This window comes from Eschrichtius robustus, chromosome 1, assembly GCF_028021215.1.
Source record: "Eschrichtius robustus isolate mEscRob2 chromosome 1, mEscRob2.pri, whole genome shotgun sequence".
NCBI lineage: Eukaryota > Metazoa > Chordata > Mammalia > Artiodactyla > Eschrichtiidae > Eschrichtius > Eschrichtius robustus.
This window is the reverse complement of record NC_090824.1, coordinates 186,582,050-186,607,664: the sequence shown is the minus strand read 5'-3', so window position 1 is coordinate 186,607,664 and position 25,615 is coordinate 186,582,050. Positions and strand designations below refer to the sequence as shown.

At 44.6% G+C, this 25,615-nt stretch overlaps 1 protein-coding gene across 1 annotated transcript in view; it reads left to right on the top strand.

The window, feature by feature from the left end:
• The first annotated feature begins 2,535 nt into the window (after positions 1-2,535).
• Positions 2,536-25,615, top strand: part of NEBL (nebulette) — a 340,699-nt gene continuing 317,619 nt past the window's right edge. Inside the window, exons 1-2 of the mRNA XM_068538594.1 lie at positions 2,536-2,619; positions 3,871-3,965. Of these exons, the coding sequence (XP_068394695.1) occupies positions 2,551-2,619; positions 3,871-3,965 (164 nt within the window). The 5' untranslated portion in view covers positions 2,536-2,550. The remainder of the gene's footprint in view (positions 2,620-3,870; positions 3,966-25,615) is intronic.

Here is a 25,615-nt window from a genome sequence, read left to right as displayed (position 1 = left end):
CATTTATGAAGATCTAAGTGCTAAAAAAAGTTACCGTCTTCTAGGTGATCACATACTTTTTTCCTCAGCCATTTCTTTTTTTTTTTTTTAATAAATATTCAATGTAGGTCCTTCCCCTTCCCCAGTTTTATTGAGGTATAATTGACAAATAAAATTGTGAGATATTTAAAGTGTACAATGTAATGATTTGATGTACATATATATTGTGAAAGGAATCCCCCTATGGAGTTAACACATCCATCACTGCTCATATTTTCCCTTTGTTTGAATGAGAACATGTAAGTTCTCTCTTAGCAAATTTCAATTATAAAATACCATCTTAACTATAGTCACCATGTTATATATAAGATCCTCAGACCTTATTCATCTTATAACTGAATGTTTGTACCCATTTACCAACCTCTCCCTATTTCACTGCGCAGCCCCTGGCAACCACTTTTTACTCTATGTTCCACTTTTCCCCTTTTTTTTCCCTTTATGATTCCACGTGTAAGTGACATCATGCAGTATTTGCCTGGCTTGTTTCACTTAGCATAAAATCCTCCACTTTCACCCATGGTCTTAAGCATTTCTAATTAGCTCTGGGGTGTTTTTAAACAACTGATCATCTCTGACAGCAAATTATTGTTTTATTTGCTTTTGTGGTGGGCTTGTGAGACAGGCAAAGAGTGGTTCAAACAAAGGCTGCTGCATTGGTGGATGGATCTCTTTTAAGAAATCGTCTCTTTGGAAAAGTCAAACAGCACAGCCTCATTATGAATGTTATTTCATCAGTGCAGCCTGCCTGAGGAGCTCAGAAATCAGTAGTTTTCTTTTTTCATGAAAGGCTGCAGCTATGATTTTTTAAAAAAACGACTAATATTTGTTACAGTAGTTGCTATGTGGCATTACTGAGTCTTAATCTGTGTGCTAGCAACGGAATGTGTTTGCTTATTTGTTACAACCGGCCAATGATAATCCTCGCTGACACTTCCGCAGCGTTTAACAAGAGCCAAGGCAGGTTGAAACACTTCAGAACTGCTGACTCATATAATCCTCACACTAGGAGAGCAGGAGCTGTTTTGTAGCGCTATGTTATCCCCATTTTGCAGATGTGAAAATTGAGGCATAGAGAGGCTATGCACGAAGTATGTCATGTGCACAAAGTCACATGACAGTAAGGGCAGGGTTGGGCTTTGAACTCAGGCCGCGTAGCTCCATTTTGCTGCTTTTACAAAGCAAGTCCAGTAACCTTATTAAAACCAAAAACCGATTCCTACTCCGTTTGGTATCCTACCCTTAGCCTTCAGCTTGATTTTCTGGCCCTTCCGGTTAGGACCATGAGTTTGTAATTCCCTTCATGGAGGTGAAGAACTTTTCCTAGACCCTGTGGTGTTTAATTGCAAAAATTTACAGTGTATATACACACACACACACACAGCAAAACGAATGATGACCGTTTAGTTAATCAGGAAAGGCTTGATTCGGGCCTAAAATGACCAGTCGTTCTTCAAGAACAGATATAAAAAGTGCAGCGGTGAGGAGCCAGTGAGAGACGTCTCTTCCCATCCAGGGTCCGAGGACTTCGCGCAGGCACACGGGGGACGCTTTCTCTGGGAGGAGGCCCGTGGGAGCGGCGCGGCACAGCCCGGGGCGCCGCGGCGACGTGAGTCTCCGGGTTCCCAGGCCCCAGCGCGTCGCTGCGCGCGCCCGGACCAGCCTCCGCCCGGGGACGGGGCGCTGCGCGGGCGTTGGTGCGCCGCTGCCTGCGACCCGGGGCCCGGGAGGAGGAGGGCGGGCGCACCCCCGCCCCGCGCTCCCCGCGCGACCTTTGGGTACCGGGAACGTCAGTCTGCCTGGGAGTGGGGCTGCACCGGCCGGGGCAGGAGACAGGAGGAAGGGGGGCAGTGAGTGCGTGGGTTTGAGCCCTCCCAGCCCCGCGTCCTCTCACCCCCACCGCTCCCTCCCCCCGCCGCCGCCGCCGCCGCCGCCGCCGCCGCCGCCGCCCACCTGGCCGCCCCCGCTGCGGCAGCGGCGCGAGGCTCGCTTCCAGGCCTCCGGGTCGCAGCCCGCGCGGTCTGCGGAGCTTGCCGTGTGTCTGCCCTCCCCCTTCCCCCGCTTTGCCCACCCTCCCCGGGGCCCAACGTGCTCGTTCCCTGTCACTTCGGTCGGGGCGCGCCGGTGGGTTTGGCCTGCGCCGCGGCGGCGAGGCGGGGAGCGAGTGAGCGCGAGGGGCGGGAGCGAGTGCCTGTGTGAGTCACCGGTACCTGGAGCGCGAGCGACGCAGAGAGAGCGGCGCGGAGCCCGAGCCGGAGCCGAGCCCGAGAGCGCGGCCGTCCCCCGGCGCCAGGCCCCGCCGCGAACCCACCCGCGCCCCCGCCGCCTCCCCGCGCGCCGCGCGGCCCGCTCGCCCCGGGCCCCGCGCCGACGCCCGACCCCGGCGCCCGGCCCGCGCCGCCCTCCCGCCTGCCCGGAGGCGGTGCGGGGCTCGCCGGGGGATGTCACAGCGGCTCCTCGGAGCCCCCAGCCGTCGTCGCTTCCGCCCAACCGCCGCCCCCGGGAACCGCGACAATGAACCCCCAGTGCGCCCGCTGCGGGAAAGTCGTGTATCCCACGGAGAAAGTCAACTGCCTGGATAAGGTGAGCGAGGGGGCGCCGGGCTGCACCTGCTCGGAGAAGTTTTGGCATCTGGGATGGAAAGAGAAGAGTGGGTCTGTGCGTGTGTGTGCGCGTCTGTGTGTCTTGGCCCCGGGTGAGGGCACGCGAAGCAAGACGCCCGCAGGAGTGCCAGAGAGCACGCTTGGCGATCGTGATGTTGGAACCGGGAGAGGCTTTTGTCGGGGTGCGGGCGGCGGCAGAGCGGCTGCGGAGGGCGCCTGGAGGAGCGCGGCCCGGGCTGGGCCCCCAGGGGCAGTTCGGCCAAGCGCGCGCCTCCTACCTCCGCTGCGACCCCTCACTGTCCCGCACGCCCACCTCAAGGATCCGCCCGGATCGCCACCTCACCCCCGCCCCAGCGCCTCGCGTGAGGGCGGCGAGGTGGGGAGGCAGATAGTAATTAACATGTCGTGGGGCGGCCGCTGCCGCATTGCTAAGAATAAGCCCCGCCGGAGAGCCCGGGCTGAGCGCGGCGAGCCAGACCCACTGGGGGCTAATCCACTAGCTTGGGGAATTCCAGAGGAAGTGGCTCTAGCCTGGCCCCCGCAGCCCTGCTTCCCTGCCCTTCCCGGGCGTGGATGGAGTTGAGCAGCCTGGGAGACAGACCCTGGCGCTAGCCTGAGCGACTGACAGTTGAACCCAGCCGGAGGCGGTCTCTGTGAAATTTGCGTGTGGTCATACAGATGCCTCTTAAGAGCACGCCGTCGTCCCTACAGTCATCCCAGACAGAGTCCGCCTTTCCCGCAATTTAGTGCAAGCTGGACAGGGATGGGGGGGCCGGGGGTACTTAACATAGTGCGTCTCCGGCCACCTCGGGTTGCCTGACTTCCGGTGAGTGCATGTTTATCGGGATGTTACAAACAGTGTTGTTTAGGCACTTTGAACTGGATTCGGTTTCCTTTCGAGGCCACTTCACAGGCTCCATTTCTCCATTAACCAAGCGCAGAATTCCTGTTTGGCTGCTCATAGAAGTGTAATACGGGTAGAGCCCGTGACATTTCTTCCATCTGAGTCTGTACGTTGTGGCGGAGAGTCATTTAAAACTCCATTTTAATAACTGCCTGCTTTGTTTACTTAACTGAAAGTCGGCAAACATCCACTGGTACCTACAGTCATTTTGTTGTAGTATTTTCAGACACGGGGACTTGTGATGCACTAAAAAAAAGATCTCCTTTCTGTACCCATCCTGGAAAGAACTGGCGTTGTACTAAAATTTTAAATATTTATTTTTTTCAGTATTGGCATAAAGGATGTTTCCATTGTGAAGTCTGCAAGATGGCTCTCAACATGAACAACTACAAAGGCTATGAAAAGAAGCCCTATTGTAATGCGTAAGTATTGTCAACATAGTGTGCCAGGTGTGGCACAGCAGCAGAGCATGGAAGTGAGTGGATTCGCCTGTTCTGAAGAATTGACTTGCTGTGTCACCCAGGTGTGGCAGTGGCCAATTACCTGTTTATGCCACATACTTTGGGGCCATGTAGTTTGTTGAAGTTCATTGCATTTATGTCTTTCTAATGTGCAGGGTAATTTGTGTGTCTTCAACCAGAAGGTTAGTTTTTGAGGTTCACAGTGTTGCAGAGTTAGGAACATTTGTTAGAAGCTGCAGAACTTAGACACTGAGAACACCTGTGCTCTGAAATGCATGTCAGATAGATTTGCATTTTATATATATGTCAGTTTCCATTTTTATCATATGATGTCGCCATACTGCATTTTCTGCCGGAACCTCGTTGCTTAGAGAAAGGAGTCTTGCTCCTTTGGCTTTAGCTGAGACCACTCCAGAGATGCTGGAGCTTAAAAAGGGAACCAAAGAATTGAGACCTGGGTATTTCCAGCTGGTTAGTAGTAGGTCTCTTGGTGGGGATTAAAGAAGGTAAGTTTTCTTTAGTAGGCTTTTCCATTGGCATGCTTCCAGCCTATAATACTAGCGATTAGGTAGCATTTATGCAGTGCTTACCATGTGCCAGGCCCTATTCTAAGCACTTTATGCATTACTGACTCATTTAATCATTACAGACTCTATGACTTTGAGGAGTACTATTATTTTCCCCATTTGTCAGATGAAGAAATTGAGGCATTGAGAGGATAAGCCTCGGTAAGGGGCTCAGATCACTCCTAGAGACTGCAAATTGTAAACATTGTTCAGTGCTTCCAAATGGCTACCTTGGCGCCCTCGGCGTGTGTTTCCCCACTTTTTGAGCATCCCCCCACCCAGATTATTTTCAGTGGTGGGCTCTTGGCCCTGATTGCTGAGCCGCCTTCTTCCTGGTTCCCTTGTGGGGGCTTCTCCAGCCTGGAGGCGGCAGAGGATCCCTCGCCTTCTGGCTGGAGCATTGCCAGAGATGCATTCTCCCTGGAGTTTTGGAAAGAGGTTTATTCAGGTCTCCTGGAGATGGAGGGCCCATGGTTAATTCATGCTTCACTCATGGGAGTGAGTTTTCATAGACGGTAAATTTTTGGTAAACGAATGTAATGTGCTCATACCTCTCTGATGAATAACCTAAAAAAAAACCAAAACTCTTTGTATTTCCTTCGGTCCTAGCTTAGTGCTTACAAATACACCAGAAACTTTTCAAGAAATCAGAAAATGGTGGCATTGAACAGAATTCATGATTTGGATGAGTGAAGTCCACAGATAGTCCCAAACCATTGATGTTTTCAGCTCTCCTGTATCGTGCTTCTTACTAGAATAACATGAAGCAATAAATGAGATCCCGGTGTCGTGGTCGCCTGCTTCTCTTAAAGAGAGGTGTAGAGGGCTGGTTAAAGATCAAAGGCAGGTAGCTGTCCCTAGAAGGGAAAGGGCCCTCGACAACCAATAGACAGGATGATTGTTCTTTGGTTAAAGGAAAGTGAACCATTCTTCCCATAACTCTTCTAGCCTGTGGCCTGATTCCATCAGGCTTCATGGGCCACATCAAGATTCTTTCTAGCTTCACAGCCTGAAGTTTTTTTTTTTTTTTTTTTTAGGTTCTGGAGTTTTATTTCCTGAGCTGAATAAAACTCAGAATTGCTATTATGCATAGTAGGATGGGGTAATTATAATAATGTGATTAAGTTTGTATGAACCCATGCATTGCAAGTGCAGTATGCTTTTACCCTTTTAAATACAAAATCCAAATAGGATACTGTATTAATTTTCTATTGCTTCATAATAAATTATCACAAACGTATCAGCATAAAACAATACCCAGTTATTATCTCACAGTTTCCATGGGTTGAGACTACAGACATAGCTTAAGCTGGATTTTCTGCTCAGGGTTTCACAGCACTGCAGTCAAGCTGTTGCTCAGGGCTGTGTTCTTATCTGAGGCTCAGGGTCCTCTTCCAAGCTCATGTGGTTTTTGGCCAAATTAATTTTCTTGCTGCTATAGAATCCATGGTAGTTTACTTCTTCAAAGCCAACAGGAGAGAAAACCTCTTAACCCCTAGATCATCTTTTAAAGGGCTTGCCTGCTTAAGTCAGGCCCACCTGGGTCAATCTTCCTTCTGATTAACTTAAAGTCAAATGATTATGGGACTTTACATAATCAAAGTCCCTTCACCTTTGCCAAACATATAGGTAACCTGATCATTGGAGTGGCCATCCCATCATACTCATAAGTCCTGATCAGATTCAAGGGGAGGAGATTACACAGGGTGTGAACATGAAGGGGCCACCCTACAATTCTCACAGCCTGAAGTTTAACTAGGTTTTACCAATGCCTTTGGGTGGCTCTGGAGGAATTGGGAGGGGAAGAGGAAAGACAGGAAGAGGAAAGACAGGAAAAAGAAAAGGAGAAGACAGCAACAAATATATATGTGTATGTGTATATGTATGCATAATGTGTTTATGTGTGTGTATATATATACACACACATAAACATATGTATATATACACACACACACAAGGCACACACATATACACACACATATAGATAAAGCATTGAATGAGGGAGAAAAAGAGATGATAAAAATAAAAGTACAGAAAAAAGAAGTGTAACTGAAGTGGAGTCTTTGATTGCATCGGGCCACTTGAAAGTTCAATGCTTACTGCTGAGTTTCAGTTCACTCCAGTTAAAAAAGAATGTCAGATTCTGCAGCAAGTCATGGACGGCTGGTTGGCCCTCTGACTTCGTAGTGAACTAGTGCCCAGAACTGTTGAGATTTGGACCCCAAGACAAAAAAACCTCTGTTTGTAGATAAGAAACATCCTGCTATGTTGTTTCATAGGTCTGCGTCTTATTTTTTAATACTTTCGTTATGTCTACATTGAATGCTTACAGGTTTTCTCTCTAAAATTTCTTATATAATTCTAGTGCTTTGTTATTAGATTTAAGTTGAGTTTTGGGAGTAGCATCTCAGATTTTTTTTTGCTGAATGTTGAACATGGTAGTCCACTTTATGGAGCAGAGAGACAGGGTAAGACAGAAATCCATCTTTAGTGGGTGAATGAGTAGAATCGATGGTTTAAATGTCTCATTTAGCTTTACGTTCATGTCACAGCTTGATATGCTGCCTCCCAGACAACGAGCCTAGCAAAGTTGCAGGTTCTGTCTGCTGTAAAGGTTCCATGCTGGAAGGCCCCTATTCTCCACCCTTATTTTTCCAAGGGCGCAGGCTGGCATGTCAATTCACTGGTCAGCATGGATTACCGTTTGGGGATCCTGATGCCTCTGCTCTAAATCAGGTGGTGTGTGTCAGTCAGCTGTTCCCTGTGATCTTGGCCGGAAGGGCTGCCATAATTTCTCTGGGTCAGTGGTGGAAAATTGATTCTCTGAAGTATACGGCTACTGGGAAATGAAACATTCTGTGTCCATATAAAGTAATATTTTATCTGCCCCTAGTTTGGCTCAGGAGTGAATACACATACATGCTTAAATGAAAACGACTATTCTTCCCCCACTGCAACTTTTTTATTGTGAAAATTTTCATATACAAAATAGTTAAAAGAATAATGCAATGAACGTCTGGATATTCTCCACTGAGATGTAACTCTTACTAACATGTTGCAGTATTTGCTTCATGTTTTTATCTAGTATATGTACAGATATATTTATTATTTTGGGACCATTTGTTAGTTTCAGGCATCAAGCTGGTTTCACGCATCAAGATATTTCATTCTTAAAAAGGACCTCATGCATGTACTAAGAATAAGGATATTTTTCTTAAAGAATCACAGAGCCAATATCACATTTCAGAAAATTAAGAAAAATTTCATAATAACTTCTAAAATCTGGTCCATATACATGTTTCCCTCATTGTCCTAAGGATGTCTTTTATAGCTTTTTTAAAAAAAATACAGGATCCAATTAAGGTTGATACTTTACATCCAGTTGTTATGAAAATGGCAACTTTTGATTATTGGAGATTCAATATCAGTTCTTTAATTTCTGCTGTCATTTCTGTTGTTTTACATAACCTCTCAGAGCTTTCAGGAAGAGTATTTACGTAGCATTTCTTGTAAAAATAACATGTAATTAACTTAAGAAACTTTAAAATAAATATTAAAATATGCTGAAAATATTTGAAAGCACAAGCAGACATTTAGGATTGTTTTAAGAAAACATAAAGGCTTTTTATTTTAATTGATACCCGGGGGCATTTTTTTAAATGGAATGAAGTAGTGAGTATTTTCTTCGGTCTAAATATGTTGCTTGTTTATATTCTTGTGTGTTTAGAGAAGAAACAAGTTTCCTGTTTGACTTCATGCGAAGAACATGTATAAAATATAATTTACCTAATATTTAAATTTTGATCTTTTGATAGACTGATCAAAGTATAGTACACACTAGATGTAAGATTAGGCATAATACACATTTAGTTCCTAACGCAGCAGTGTACCCTACTAAAACATTTAAAAACAAACTGATCTACTTGAGGACGTGCCATGTTTTCATAAGCCTTTATGTTTCATCAGCAGGCAATGGATTCTTTTGCACGTTCAGGATTTTTTTCCCATCATGGAACTTGCAAAGAAAAGAGGACTAGGCAATATTTTTATTGCTAAGAGGCGCTAGGAAAATAACACTAGCTGATTAGACAAAAAACAGCTCATATTTGTATGTGAGTTGGTATGCCAAGTTAAACTATAAATGTATTGCTGCCCAGCAAGCCCCACAAAGAATATAAACCCTGAAGGCCATTTGTCAAATAAATAATTTAACTTACTGTAGGTGTCAGAATTGCATTTATTATGTGTTTGTAGAAAATACATCAGTTCTTAAAGTATTCTCAGCAGTATCATCCCTTAGAAATAGCAGTGCCAATGACTGGCCAGTTAATGTACTGTCGCCAAACATCAAGTTTTTTTAGGTCAGGGGAAGGATCAGTTTATGATGCAGTCGCTTTGCGGAGCATTGCCAATAATTTCCCCAAATCGTCACTTTTGCAGAGCTTTTTTGGGGGGGCTGAACATTTGTCCTGACCTGCTCACGTTAAATATCCCTTGTATCTGTGTCAAATGTATCTTCAGTTAGGGGGCTGAAAGAACACAAGTGTCTGTGCTATAAATACGTTTAGTTATCCTTCCAAAGACGCTTCCTTCTCAACAGATAGTTTCGCTTAACATAATTTTGGACCAATTTAAAAATAAGCCAGCAGGAGCCATGCTCCGTGTTTACTTTCGCTCTGCCTGTGTTAGCGTTCCATTTTGTGAATATGTATGGACTGTCTACAGCCTGGAAGATGCCGGGCAAGGTGCTCCTGGTCATGAGCCACTCAGAACAGGCAGCTCTGTTCAGCCTGCCTGCCTTGAGTGGGACTGTCTAGGCCAGCCCCCCAGTAGCTCTCACTTACCATTTCTCTGTTGGTGACTCCCCACAAGTGCCTTTACTAAGGGGTACTCAGAGGACATGGAAGGAAATTAAATTGAAACCTGAGATATTTTCCACCTCATATTTCCCTTATCTCTGCTGAGGCCTCCCAAACCTGGTTCCATAACACTCCAAGGACTTGAGTTATCTCAAGGGGACTTAGGAAATTCTTGCTATTACGTTAGCTTTAATTACTTAAGAACTTTTCATGAAAGGCACAGTAGGGTGATTGGAGATTTGAAGCAAGACAGAACTGGATTCGAATCCTGGCTCCGTCATGGTCTACTGAACGAGTCTCTTGATCACTGAGCTTCAGCTTTTTCATCTGTAAAATGGGAATAGTAATGCTTAACCCGCAGGGCCGTGTGAGGATGAATGAGACAGGGCATGTCAAGGTTCCAGCCCAGTTCCTGGCACATAACAGACCTTCAGGAAACTGTAGTGTTCTTATTTCCTCGGCGGTACTTTTTTGAGGGGTGAAGGAAGAAAAGGAGGGTAAAAGGCAGAAGAAGAAGTTCCTCAGTATCCATGAAGGATTGGTTTCAGGACCGTCCCTCGGATACCAAAATCCGAGGCTGCTCAAGTCCACGGTTGGCCCTCTCCGCATCTGTGGTTCCACATCCTCGGATTCAAGCAACCAGGCATCGGGTTGTACTGTAGTATTTATTGAAAAAAATCCGTGTATAAGTGGACCTGCACGGTTCAAACCCATGTTGTTCAAGGGTCAACTATGTATCAAAGAAATGACAGTCATGCCTATTAAAAGGTTTATACCAGTATTTTTCACACTATGGGTTGCCACCCATTCGAGGGTTGTATCTAGAACTTAAAGAGAGAGAAAGAAGAGAGACAATATCAGAATGGGTTTGAGTAGTGGAAAGAGTATTGTTTTGGCAAATGTTCTTTTCCTAGTTATATGTGTAACGTGTGTACTGCATCATGATGTAAAACATATTTTTGCTGGAAGATATGGTCAAATAAAGTTTGAGAAGCACTAGCTTAGTTCCGTATTCTTAACGCCCCACACATCACAGAGCATTGGGAGCTGCCGGCCTGTACAACGCTATGCCGAAAGTCCATGAATTCAGACAGCCGCTGCTTTCGCTCTCTCTGTCTGTGCCAGCCACACACTATCCCACACCAGCCGTCCCTCAGGACTCAGCTCAGCTGTCAGAGCCCTCACCATCCTATGGAGGAACCACGAGCCTACCTGTCTGCACCCTCTTCCAGCGTAGGGTGGCTCTGAGGGCACCTGTCTTGCTCACCCCATCTCCGCAGAGCCTGGCAGTCAGCGCTCAATAGAGATTAGCTGCGTCAGGGAGTGTGATGGTTATGCTGCAGCTCAGAGTGTGGTCCCTGCCTCCCCGCCAAGTTCAGGATGTGGGCCAGCTGAGTTCCTTCTGAGGCTGGGCATCTAGAGGAGCTGGCTTGAGAAGAGGCGTTGCGGAGCCTGAATGGTGGTCTGGGGGCCAAGCTTCACCAGGTCTGAATACCAAGGAGTAAAGTCTTCCCACTGAAGGAGTAGGCTTGCCTTTGCCAATCCAAAGTGAACGTGCTGGGCTTCCCTGGTGGTGCAGTGGTTACGAATCCGCTTGCCAATGCAGGAGACACGGGTTCGAACCCTGGTCCGGGAAGATCCCACATGCCACAGAGCAACTAAGCCCGTGCGCCACAACTACTGAGCCTGTGCTCTAGAGCCCGTGAACCACAACTACTGAGCCCGTGTGCCACAGCTACTGAAGCCTGCACGCCTAAAACCTGTGCTCCACAACAAGAGAAGCCACCACGATGAGAAGCCTGCGCACCGCAACGAAGAGTAGCCCCTGCTCGCTGCAACTAGAGAAAGCCCGTGTGCAGCAACGAAGACCCAACACAGCCAATAAATAAATTAAATAAATAAATAAATAACAGTGAACGTGGTGGAATTTCCTTTCACTGCTTACAGGCTTGGTTTCAAAATATGACACCTTTCTAAAAGATTCTTTATGAATGCTCATTTAGTTTCTTCTGAGTTTAATTATAATCTGTAAAATGGGATAATTTCTACCTAAGAGGAACTTTATAGAAATGAAAAGGGGGAAATATGTGTAAGCCTCAGCACATCAAATGACACCTATTAGTACACAAATGTTAGTCCCCTCCCTTATTTATAATAAATTGAAAGCTGTTGTCTCATATCTCCCCCTTAAAGAGAGGAGAAAATGTTACAGGCAACCATTTCTATGGGAGGATATTGTGATATGTAGGGATTCTAGTTTGCATCAGTTATAATCTGCCTTATCTGACTTTTTGGTTACGTACTGCCTAGAAAAAATTAGACCTTTTGCACACAGATCTGATGTGGGAGGATGACAGTTGTTTTTTGTTTTGTTAAAACTGGATGATTGAAAGTGAGGGAAGGAGACACTTTATTTGAACCAAATAAAAAAGTTCCAGTGTATATGCAAAATGATCTGATTCTCAGCTACCTATTGAACCATTGATGACATCGAATGAATTTTAGTATCCTTTGAAATTGTAGAAGACTGTATTTACAAATCATGTCCTGAGTTCCGCCACATTTGAAAATGTTTCCGTGTCTTTATGATGATCTGTCTGTTACAGAGTGATGTCAGATTAGAAAACATTTGGAGATGGAGCACAGCAATATCTCCTAAATTATGGTGAGATGCAAGGTTAATGCAGGATACAGATGTGTGTGCTTAAAAGGGTATTGATTATGTGTCAGGGACCTGTGTAAGAGTGCATTTTGGTATGTCTTCTTTAAACGTTTTCAGATGAGTGCTTTAAAGGATGAGTGGTTCCTGGGAATGTCAGGAATGAGAGAGAAGCAGACATACCCACACATGACAACCTTGTCCTCCAGAGATTCAGGGCCCCCTCAAAGCTCCGTCTCCAGAGGAACGGGAAGTCGAATTTCTTTTCTTTTCCTTTCTGTTTCGTTCTCCTCTAGTCAGCGTTATTAGGAAGAGCTAGGCTTTTTGCAGTGTGGGAAGTGGGAGCTAGAATAATATTTATGAGCTGAGTGCCCAGAACATTTTGAGGACTTGCTAGAAGGATGATTATTGATTCTAAAGTTCTGCTAATGAATCAAACGGTTCCACAGCCTCTCTCGTCGAACCTAGACGTAGGGCACAGACATAACCAGAAAGCAGGAAATTGTGGGAAGGACCAGGTTTGAATGGCAAGGATCGTTTATTCCAGCACTGGAAACCCTGCATTAATTTTATCTGTGGTCAGCTGTGTGTTTTTCCTAGTGGAGTCCTTGAGGGAGTCACGTTGTGTTCAGCTTCTGTTTACTTTTCCACACTCTGTTGACTCATTCCCGGCAAATCCTGGGAGGAGCTAGAAGAAAACTTAGTTCAATGTGTGTACTTTTGAATAGCCTCAGACCTATTTGTAGACCAGTGGCCTGGTATACTTCTGCTTCAGCTCGGCAGTCTGAAAAGTCATTTAGACAAAAATCCTTGATGGGCTCCTCTGATGCTCATTACCCATCCAGAGCAGGCGCCAGTCAACCACACAGAGAGCGTGGAGGCGTGGGATGGCCGTGTGCAGCCTAGGGCCAGAGATGTGGGGTGTGGAGTTAATTGGTTGCCCGCCAACACTGAATTCCATCTTGAAATCTGACTTCGCTATCTGTTGTTGCATCAAGAGTGTGAACTCCACCAAATTCAGGCAGCACGCGGGAGCATCAAGAACAGTGTGGCACATATATACAATGGAATATTACTCAGCCATAAAAAGAAATGAAACTGAGTTATTTGTAGTGAGGTGGATGGACCTAGAGTCTGTCATACAGAGTGAAGTAAGTCAGAAAGAGAAAAATAAATACCATATGCTAACACATATATATGGAATCTAAAAAAAAAAAAGGTTCTGAAGAACCTAGGGGCAGGACAGGAATAAAGACACAGATGTAGAGAATGGACTTGAGGACACGGGGAGGGGGAAGGGTAAGCTGGGATAAAGTGAGAGTGGCATGGACATATATACACTACAAAACGTAAAATAGATAGCTAGTGGGAAGCAGCCGCATAGCACAGGGAGATCAGCTTGGTGCTTTGTGACCACCTAGAGGGGTGGGATAGGGAGGATGGGAGGGAGACGCAAGAGGGAGGAGATTTGAGGATATATGCATATGTATAGCTGATTCACTTTGTTATACAGCAGAAACTAACACACCATTGTAAAGCAATTATACTCTAATAAAGGTGTTAAAAAAAAAAGAATGGTGCAGTAAATGCACACATCAGTACAGAAAGACATATAAACAGATGTATGTTTATTCATTTATTTTCTTTATTTTTTTGGCTGCATCAGGTCTTAGTTGCAGCATGTGGGATCTTTCATTGCATCGTGGGCTCGTCATTGCGGTGTGCGGAATTCTCTCTAGTTGTGGCGTGCGGGTTTTCTCTCTCTAGTTGTGGCACGCGGGCTCCAGGGCGCGTGGGCTCTGTAGTTTGCGGCATGCGGGCTCTAGTTGAGGTGGGCGAGCTCGGTAGTTGTGGCGCTCGGGCTTAGTTGCCCAGCGGCATGTGGGATCTCAGTTCCCCGACCAGGGATCGAACCCGTGTCCCCTGCATTGGAAGGCGGATTCTTTATCACTGGACCACCAGGGAGGTCCCCAGATGCATTTTTGATGGTCTGTTTGGATACCTGCACCATCTCCTCCTGGCTGCTCTTCCGACCATCCACCCAGAGCCCTGTGTATCTCTGTCATCTTGTAGACGTCCTTGTCCTCCTTCTCCATCCCCACATGTTCATTCCCTCAGTCCTCACCCTGCTTCCGGCTCTCATCCTGTTTGGCCAGTGATCTGACCATCATCCCCTACCTGGTCTCCCTGTTCTAGTCTTTCTCTTTTTGAATGCTTTTCCTGCCACTGCAGTTTCTCTTTTGAAACCACAGTTCTGGTCATATTATTCCCTTATGCACACACCTCTGATGGCTCCCCACTGCCTACAGAAGAAAAAAATTGGGTTTCTGATAGATACTCAGGGCTTTTCATACTTTATCCACTTCCTTTCACCCTCCTCTCCAGCCACACTGGACTGCCAGCTCTGATGCCTTCATCAAGTTTCCTAACCGAAGTCTCAGTAGCCTCACCTGTAAAATGGGTATCATAATAGACTCTACCTCATAGGTTTAAGGATTCATTGGAATATCAAAATAATAAGTTTAGCCACAGTAAGGAGGTAATAAAAGTTAGGATATTCATTGTTGTTAAACTTGACACAGTGATTTAACTCTTTCCTTACACTGTTCTTAAGCCATCCTATCCTCCCTTGTTTTAAAATTGCATTCATCTTTAAGGCACACAGCCATGGCAACCTTTGTGAAGCCGTTCTGAATCTCTCAGTCAATTACTGGACTCTTTCTCTGTGTGCCCATTGTAGTTTTTATATTTCAGTTATATCACTTAATCAAAAAGCCTGCCTTGTACTAGAACTGTGTTTGTCTTCCCATTCAAGGTGGTTTCCTGCTGAGATTGGACCATGGAAGTTCTTAGCCTGAGGTTGGAGCTGGGTTGAGGGTGGGGAAGTCAAGTCAGCTGAGCTTTGCTTCTAAAGGGATTATTTCTGGCTTGTGTTTCAGGAATCGAGAATGGGGGTTGCAGTGCTGCAGTGCAATTCTGACACTAACCACTCCATGAGTGAAGGGTGCAGTCCCCAACAAGACAGCCCTTGCTTCAGATGCCACTGCAAGTTCAGGTGTCCACAGGACAACCACACTTCTGACCAACTAGCTACAAATTTGGGGAGGGGGTCCCACAACCCCTTCAGATTTGACAGTTTCCTAGAACGACTCACAGAACTCAGGAAAGTCCTGTACTTAAGATTATTGTTTTATCATACAGGACATAAGGCAGGACCAGTCATGTGAGGAGACATGTAGGACCAGGTCTGGGAGGGTCCTGGACATGGAGCTTCCCTGCCCTCACCCTGTGGAATCAGGAGGGGTCTCCCTCCCTCCCTCCCAACACGTCCATGCAGTCACAAACCAGGAATCTCCGCCAAATCTGGAGCTTTGGTGTCCAGAGTTTTTAGTGGGGTTTCATTGTGCAGGTGTGATGACTCAGATTATTCAGACTTCATCCCCTCTCCCCTCCCTAGAGGAGGTCCACTTACCTCACCCGACTCAAAGCTCCAACCCTCTAATCCCATGATTTCTGGAGTGGCCAGCCCCACCCTGAGCATCTTGTTAGCACAACTCAGATATGGACCCTGGGGCTCATGAATATCAAAGATATTTCCTCTAGGGAAATTCCAACTATTTAGAGTAGATTGCAGGAACCAGGGACTAAAGCTAGTCAAATTCATGATCATACAACAGGCCTGCTTCTCACTGTCCTCATCAGATGTCTAGTTTGCATTGTCGAGACGGTGCCCCCCTTTCATATCATGAACCTTCCTATCCCATTATGACAAGAATGACGATCTAAACCCACCATGTCTATGTTGTCAATCAGTAGAAGTTGGGTGAGGCATATAAATGGTTGACAGCCTGCACGCAGGAGGTGGGTGGGAGGACCTATTTATGGAAGGATCCTTGATATAACTCTCTAGATTGTTTTTCTTTTTTAAATAAGCAAGTCTTCCCTATCAGCAGATTACATTCTTGAGGGCAGGAACGGTCCCAATCACCTTTGTACACCATGGCGCCTACCATGTGCTTGGTGAGTGTCCCCCCATAGAGCCCACTGCCCAGCAGCTCTCTTGGGGGTGCAGCTCAGCCTCAGGCGTCCCTCACTGAGAGAGCAGACTCAACAGGAAGGAACAGACTTTCTTTCCATGAGGATCCGTGTGGTGATCCCAGCGGAGCTGGCCATGCTTGGGCTGACAATACACATGAACAATAGCTACCACTTCCTCTGATAGGTGGAAATATTGATGTTTATAGCTAGATTATTGGTCACTGACATGCAGCCAAACAAAAGATGACAAGAGTAATGTTGTCTACAGAGGGAGTAGGTAAAATCACTTTGTTACAACTATGTTTTTCAAAAGTCTCAGGACGAACTCCTGTGCTTTAGACATCAGGCCATGTAGCCATTCACTTGCCTATCCATATATTTTTTCCCAGAAATAAGTATGATTTATTTATTTCCTGAAACAAATGTAATCAGGGATTAATGCATTAATCCCTGAGAAATGAAAAGTCTTTACATTCTCTTACGGAAGAATTTAATTTTCTTTAGTGACTTTCTTCAATCCTGTCTTTTCTCCCAGATTTCCAGAACTTCCAAAACAACTCAGCAGGATCTGTGCTTCCTCCTCCTCCCCGTCTCCATCCCCCACGCCAGAGCGAGCGCTCGCTCTCTCTCACTGTGCTAAAGTCTTCTCTGTTGTCACTGACGTAGTTATCTGATTTTCTTTTTTTTTAAATTAATTAATTTATTTATTGTTGGCTGTGTTGGGTCTTCGTTGCTGCACGCGGGCTTTCTCCAGTTGCGGCGAGCGGGGTCTACTCTTCGTTGCGGTGCGCGGGCTTCTCATCGCGGTCGCTTCCCCCGTTGCAGAGCACAGGCTCTAGGCGCGCGGGCCCCAGTAGTTGTGGCACACGGGCTCAATAGTTGTGGCTCGCGGGCTCTAGAGCTCAGGCTCAGTAGTTGTGGCGCACGGGCTTAGTTGCTCCGCGGCACGTGGGATCTTCCCGGACCAGGGCTCGAACCTGTGTTCCCTGCACCGGCAGGTGGATTCTTAACCACTGCGCCACCAGGGAAGTCCCTGATTTTCTTAATGTTAAGTCAAATTCTATTTTAAAATGTCTAGATGCTTAAGGCACATAATAATTAAGGGTTATTCCTGTCAGGAATAGAAACACCATATTAGAACAGTTCTTCCTCAGAGGCTGCTAAACAAGGAAAATCCTATTTAGAAGGTTTGCCTCTGTGGTCTTTATTTTTATTTTTTCTATGGTAGTTACGTAACGTCAGGTTTAATTGGCCAGGAGTGAGGAAGCTGGTTTATTTGTGTGCCTCTGTGTCATATGTACCCGAGGGGCCGAGCGGTCAGTGAAAGTACCTATAATTTGTACATGGGGGCTGCTGGCCAGGAAGTGTCCTGTATAATGGCAGTTTGACAGATGTTGAAAGAAAAGCAGTTTGTTTTCTCTTTCTGCAGTGATGGGTATGTAAGAGCCACTGAATAAACACGTGTGGATTGGCTTTAAAAGCACATTTATGCTGAACAGGATACAACAGTCCTTTATTTGATAGTAAGCCTCCTAATGCTGGCATCTTTCTCTGGTGCAGACTGGTGGGTCAGGAGAGGGTGCTACTCAGGATTTAAAAATTAATTCCCTAAGAGAAAAAAGGTGGTAACATAAAAGAAGGACCTGAGTGTACAAACTCTTGGGGGTAAGATAGGCTCAAGGATGTACTGTACAACATGGGGAATATAGCTAATATTTTGTGGTAACTGTAAATGGAAAATAACCTTTAGAAATTGTATAAAAATAAAAAATTGAAAAGAAGAGGAAAGGTTAGCAATCATTTTGAAGAGGTGGCACAGCACAGAGAGTAATGACTCTGGAGCCAGATGGCCTGACCTCAGATCCCAACCCTGCCATTCACTAGCTGGGGAGAGTTACTCAAGAGTTCTTTGTCACAGTTTCCTCATCTGTCCTTATCTGTAAATAGGAGGTGCAGTGATAGTAGAGCTCGTTATTTATAGAGAATTCAGCACAGCACCTTGTACCTACGAGTTCTCAGTATGTAGAAACTATTGTTTTTTTTCTCTCCATGTCTCTTCAGGTAAAACTTTGCCTACATTTGTGACTTATTTCTAGAATCAAACACATCCAGATCTGTGGTGCGTTACCCACTCACCATGTCCAAATGTCTTTCTACTTTGACCAAGAGGGGAGGGATGGGGAAAGCTCCAGTGAGAAAATGGTGCTGGGATGCTATGTATGGTGTTCACTCTAAGGGCAGACTCTGTAGAAGTTAAATTTACAGTTTGGTGACACCCCCTTGTATTCTATTTGAGGATAAAGAATCTGTATTCAGTTCAGTGTTTATCACTATTGCTTTAGGTTTTCTGGGGGGGGGTTTTCATCTAAAGAATGTAAACATGGGGCCTCACAGTAAACTTGGGTAATTCAACTAAACAAATATTTGTGGAACTCAGATCAAATGCAAGGCAATCATATACAAAATTCTGAGGGGTGTAAAGACAACTATGAAACAGTTTTCACTCTTGACAATAAAGTCTGTTGAACAAGATAAAGAGAAAAAAAATAAAAGAAGTACCTGAGTGGAGGATGGAGGAAAGATCAAGTAATCCTCAGAAGATACCAGCAGGGGAATACTGATGGTCTCGGCCATCTGTACCGAAGCATAGACACTAACGATGGTTCATAGGGTCCAGAGATGTGACCGGTGTGTGGTGGGGACAGGACAGGCTGATCAGTAAACCCTGGTGGCGGAGAGGCTTTGCGGTGCTAAAGAAGAAACAGATCTCATAGGCGGGTCCATGTATAGAAGGAAAGAAACCGGAAGGGGAACAAGTGATGGAGAACATTTGGAAGAGGATGAAAATGAAGGTGAAACCAACTCAGGGCAGACCAGGGCCATGTACGTGGATGGAAAAGATAACTAGTGGTTTCTCCACATACTTACACTGTGGCACAGAGGCTGGATGCCGTGTAAAGGGAGGCTTTACCGAGACAGCGGCTGAAAGTTTAAAAGACAATGTCAGGGCTTCCCTGGTGGCGCAGTGGTTGAGAATCTGCCTGCCAATGCAGGGGACACGGGTTCGAGCCCTGGTCTGGGAAGATCCCACATGCTGCGGAGCAACTAGGCCCGTGAGCCACAACTACTGAGCCTGCGCGTCTGGAGCCTGTGCTCCGCAACAAGAGAGGCCGCGATAGTGAGAGGCCCGCGCACCTCGATGAAGAGTTGCCCCCGCTTGCTGCAACTGGAGAAAGCCCTCGCACGAAACGAAGACCCAACACAGCCAAAAATAAATAAATAAATAAATAAATAAATAATTTTATATAAAAAAAAAAAAAGAATGTCAGTTGATTTTTCACTTTGCTTTTGTATACAGTTCCATTGTTTTCAAGCTGCTTCGGACTGAACCTGGAAAATGAGGAAGTGTGGGTTGGAGATGCAGTGGTTGTGAGGATTTTAGCGCAAGTGGTCTCACTACCTTGAAGTTCATCGGAGTGAAAGGGGGGATGGCTGGTCCCACCACATCCCAGACTTCAGGACACCTGTTCAGTGTGTGAGCAGCAAAGGGGGCGTGTGTGTTCAGGGAGCCCCGGGTTATGAGAAACGCTGTGAGACAGGAGCCATGTATGAGTTCAGTTCTGCCTGTGTTTCCAGGGGCTGGAGCAGTCCTTGGCGTACAATCGACCTTTCATAAAGATTTACTGAATAAACAAAAGAAGGAATAAAAAGAAAGGGGCCTCCACTAGGTAGAAAACTTTGAAATGTAAAGTTCTGATAGAAAACATGTTAATTATTCCAGTGAGGGAGAAAATGAGGAATACCTCTTAAGACAAAAACCGAAAGACAAAAAAACAGCATAGGGCACCACCCCCTGGAGCCTTCCGAGCTCCGATTAGTACGACACACAGTTTAAAGGATGGGAAACTGAGAAATCAAAAATGCACACACAGTGAGATTAGGGTCAGGAAAGCTAAAGGCCGACATGAGCCATGGCTTGTGAAAAATTCTCACGACGAAAGAGTTTTGAAAGCACTTATGTTCCGAGAAAAAAAGGTGAACTGAAGCTTGGGGAAGATGCTGGGATAATAAAAAATGACACAGAAAAAAGTAGGATTATTCGCTTCCTAGTTAGCTTTCCTCCTTTCAACGAAGAAGAAGATATTTAAAAGTAGAAAAGACCCATAAACATCATCAAGAAATTAAAGTAAAGGCCAGGAGGGTAAGGTTAGGAAGAAAACATCAAGGCATTCTTCATGGTAATAAAAGAAGTTGGAATCTCTAGACCCAGATGAATGGCATCGTACGGTCCTGAGAAGGCCCTGTGGACGAGGTCCTGGAATTGAAATTGTGGTGCCCTGCCCCTTGATGACAAGAGAAGATGTGGTGGGAGAATTACGAGATGGATTCGGGCGCTCAGCTGCGTTAGTTACTTCCCCTGGCTCTGCCTCTGGTCCCTCATCTGTAAAATGATGTCCTGTCAGCCCATCTGCCAAATGAGGCTGTGCCTCAGTTGATGATAATAATAACACTTACTACCTCTTCTGGTTACTGTGAGGAATAAATCAGATAATCTGTGTAAACAGTTGACAGATTTGATACCATCTAAGCATCAGTTATACTCATTATTGCCTGTTCTCTTTGAGAAATTATCTGCAAAAGAGAGCTTTGGGAGTTTTGGAGATGGAAAAATATCCCAAGTTTAGAATGGGGAAGAAGAGACAGATTGTAGAAATTACAGCCTAATAAATTTGGCATTAATTCCTGGCAAAATCCTCATACAGATAAGTACAGAGATGGTTTGGGAGAATCCTTATGGATTCTGTATTAGTTTGCTAGGCCTGCTGGACAGAGTACCGCAAATGGGTGGCTTAAATAACAGGAATTTATTGTGTCACAGTTGTGGAGACTAGAAATCTGAAATCAGTGTGTCCACAGGATTGGTTTTTTGGGGGTGGAGGGGCGTGAGGGAAGGACCTGTGCTGGGGCGCTCTCCATGGCTTGTAGATGGCTATCTTCTCCCAGTGTCTCCTCACATCACCTTCCCTATGTGTCTGTGTCGAAATTTCTCCTTTTTACAAGGACAGCGGTCGTATTGGATTAGGGCCCACCCAAATGACCACACTTTAACTTGATTCCCTCTGTCAAGACCCTGTCTATACATAGGCCACATTCTGAGATCCTGGGGGTTAGGACTTCAACGTGTCTTTTTTAAGGGGATTCAGCCCTTAACAGATTCAAAGCAAAATTAGCCTTATTTTATTTTATTTTTTTGATGGTATAGAAGAAGGGAAATATATACACAGTGAACTTTGAGTTTTTTAAAAAAATGTATTCAATACTATTGGTTTTCATAAATGAAATTTATGGTGAGTGTATTCCCCCCTCCTCCCCTGCAGGCACAGGGTTTAATCTGCATTTGAATTATTACACATTGGCCACAGTATCTGTTTCTTCATTTGATGCTATATTTTCAAGACCTCACTCTTATTTTCAAGGTGTAATAACCTTCTTCTCGTCCACCCAGGACCTTTACTTTGTGACATTGTGTGCTTTGTAAGCTTGTGAAACAATTATGAAATTGTGCTCTGATGGATTTTTCTTGCTCGCAGGAGAATGGCATTAAAATATTTATAGGGAAATGAATTTCAGTTTCCAGTGGAAAAGGCCAGAAGAAATATGGTTTAAAATTTCATAGAAAATGACTGTCCTTATCATTTTATTTTGAGAAAGGGGCGGGGGGGAAATCTCCTGACTGTGACTTCATGTTTTAGTTCGTGTGAAAGATTCCCGTCTGGAGATTTATCATCGTAATATTCCTACACTTTAGGATTTATCTTTCCATTTCAGAATTTAATTATTAATTTGATCATGAAAGTTTCTCAGAAGGCTTCTCTTTCTTAAAACTTCCTTTATTATTTTATTAAGTGATGAAGAATTGCATCTGTGTTTCAAGAGGTAGTGGGGTAGACTGAGTTTTGTCATGTAGGCATTTAAGTGCAAGTGCTGGGCTCCTGAAAAGTACAGGTCCAGGCCTGCAGGGCAGGTGGATCCTGTGATAAGGCTTGTGTGGGTCCTGCTTTGTTTTCAGTAGCCGTGCTCTCTGCTTAACCTCTTCTCCCAGGTGAACTTTATTACCAGATAGAAATCTTATCCACCCAGTGAGTTCATGCGTGTTTTGAAAAACAGCACTGCTTCTCCACCCTCGCCCCCTGACTTTGAAAACAAACCCCAAACACACTCCTTTTTCCTCCTTGTAATCAGATCTTAGCTATCAGTGCCTCCCAAGTCCTGTTGATATTTCTGTCTTGAGTTAATTTTTTGGTAACTCTTTGTCTATTTATACGTGGCTGCTTTTTGCTCCACAAGATGCCGAACGGAAAGCTGTTAGGGCCTTAAAAAAAGGACCAAGCCACCTTTCTCCAGTTGTCCTAGTGTCATTTCTCCTCCCCTAGATAAAGGAAGGCCTCTAATTTTTTTTTTTTCTTTACAGTTTCTACTGGTCCTTTCTGTTTTTACCACTTGAGTGGCCAGAAATTCAGCCTTGATGTATGATGGACCTTTTAAATTTTTCTAAAAACCTTTGACCCCAAAGAGGATTTCTGGGCCTGGCCTGAGACCGTAGTGCAGTAACCCATCTGGTTTTTGAGAGTCAGCAGAGGCAGGTGGCCTGGGGCCCATCCACCCCTGTCTGCATGTAGTGGGGTTAATCTGTGCAGAGGGATTGATTGTGAGAGGAAGAAAAAAAGTGTATATAAAGATCAAGGCATAGCTCTCCATCACCGGGAGCATGAATGGCCACCTGACTTGCTTTTCCAAGTGTCTCTTGCCCAATCTCTCTCTTCTTTCTAGAACTGGGAAATGCTCTATCCATTCCACAGCTCTAGTCTTCTTTTCAAGTGTAGCAGTTGTTTGAGTCTTAGCAATGCAGAGATTACCTGGGTTTTGAGTGTGAATTTTAAAGCTGAAGTGTTCAATTTTTATGGGCACAGTACTTACGATTTCAAAAGCACTCTTTTCCAGATGTACATTTTTCAAATTGGAATGCCTTTTCACATTATTTTAGATTTTCTGTAGGACTGAGATTTTGAACGAGAGGTTGAGAGGGAAATTACTTTTTTTTTTTTTTTTTCTGTTAGTTTTAAGCTTCAATTAAAAAAATTCTCATGGTGGGACTTCCCTGGTGGTGCAGTGGTTAAGAATCCGCCTGCCAATGCAGGGGATACAGGTTCGATCCCTGGTCCAGGAAGATCCCATGTGCCGAGGAGCCTGTGTGCCACAACTACTGAGCCTGCATGCCACAACTACTGAGCCTGCATGCCACAACTACTGAAGCCCGTGTGCCTAGAGCCCATGCGCCACAACTACTGAAGCCCTCGTGTCTAGAGCCTGTGCTCCACAACGAGAGAAGCCACTGCAACGAGAAGCCCGTGCGCCACAACGAAGAGTAGCCCCCACTCGCCAGAACTAGAGAGAAGAGCCCATGTACATCAACGAAGACCCAGCACAGCCATAAATAAATAAATAAATAAATAAATAAAATAAAAAATAAAATTAAAAAAAATCTTCATGGTCAAAATCTTAAAGATTTATTTTATGATATTGTTGAGGAAAATGCACATACATCGTCTCTTTAACATTCTGAATCGTGTTGAGAGTTGTGGTGGTTTTTTTCATACTCTGCTTCATATTGTGAGTTTCTAAACATACAGGTGCTGTGCAGGCCCAGGAGTGCAGCAGACAGAGAGGAAAAGTTAACATTCAGATCGTTTACATTGTGACTTCCTTTCTAAGTTTGACTTTAGTGTTTGCTTCAAAGAGTATTTATTTTTCTGTATGGTATTAATATTATCAGGTATTCTCTTCTGAACTGGGGAATTGTTCTCTCCATTAAGGTAGTTTTTAGCAAACATTTCTTAAAAACAGTGAAACATTTCTGAAAAACATGTCATGAATCGTTTTTTCCTGTTCTGCCTGTGCTATTCTATGTGGCCTATTACACTGTGCACCCTTTAACAAATATTATAAATGCAGTCCTGCGTCTTACTTCTACACTGTAAAGACTTGCATTTTATTTCTGTATATACAGTAGTCTGCCCTTATCCTGGGCATACGTTCCAGACCCCTAGTGGATGCCTGAAACCGCCAAGAGTACCGAATTCTGTGTACACTATGTTTTTTTCCCCCTATGTATACATATCTGTGATAAAGTTTAATTTATAAATTAGGCACAGTAAGAGATTAACAATAATAACTAATAATAAAATAGAACAATTATAACAATACACTGTGATGAACGTTATGTGAATGTGGTCTCTCTCAGAGTATCTCATTGTACAAATTTAATGCCTTTTTCATCTTAACTAAGCACTTACCACGCACTGTGGCTGTAACGTTTGCAGTTTGAGGTGCGAAAGCAAAGCATGCAGATTTCTTCTTCCTTCTTCATGATTTCAGGGATAGATGATTTGTTCTTATCGTAGATCGTAGCAACCTCAACCTACAATTTTTTCCTTTCTTTATTAAGTCAAGAACTTTCACCTTTTTACTTACAGAAAGTACTTTATGGCTTCTCTTTGGCATATTCAGATCACCAGAATCACTACGCTTGCACTTTGGGGACATTATTAAGTGAAATAAGGGTCACTTGAACACAAGCACTGTGACACCACGACAGGCGATCTGATACCCCAGAGGGCTACTAAGTGACCAATGGGTGGGATACGCCAGACAAAGGGATGATTCACATCCTGGGCGGGTGAGACCAGGTGGCTCAAGATTTCATTACCGTACTCAGAATGGCGCGAAATTTAAAACTTACGAACTGTTTACTTCCGGAATTTTCCGTTTAATATTTTTGGACTGTGGTTGACCGTGGGTCACTGAAACTGTGGAAAGTGAAACCACGGATAAGGGAAGACTACAATACTTTTATTTTGAGAAGTTAATTTGTAATTTATTAGACTTTGTGACCTTGCTGTATGGTGTAGTCATTAAGAGCCCAAGTTTTGAAGTAGGACATTTCAGTTTGAGCTCTGGACTCAATCGGATATCACTTCCTCTCTCCAACCTTAGTGTCCTTATCTGTAAAATGAGGATAATAATAGCAGCTACCACCTGGAGTTGTTATGAGATGTACATGAGACAATGCATGTAAAATGCCTGACCCATATATGTTAGCTATTACCATTAGCAGTGCACATTTATGGGATAGAAGGTGCATGGTGTGTGGTAACAATTTGGGACTAGCAGATCGGAGATGTGGGGTTCTAGGCCAGAGAAAATCCACAAAGGATGGAAAGGGGGGGTTGAGACTAAGGAGAGTAAGACCTTGGTTCTAAGAACAAAAGGCAGTGTTATTTTTCTGTTGGATTATTCTATAATTCACATCGTTACAAACAAGGAAATGGATACAGAGTTTATTATTATTATTTTTTGAAGTCACTTTTCACTTTAGCAGAATAAATAGGAAAAGATTTGTAGTCACTGGACTCCTGGACCAGAACTTGA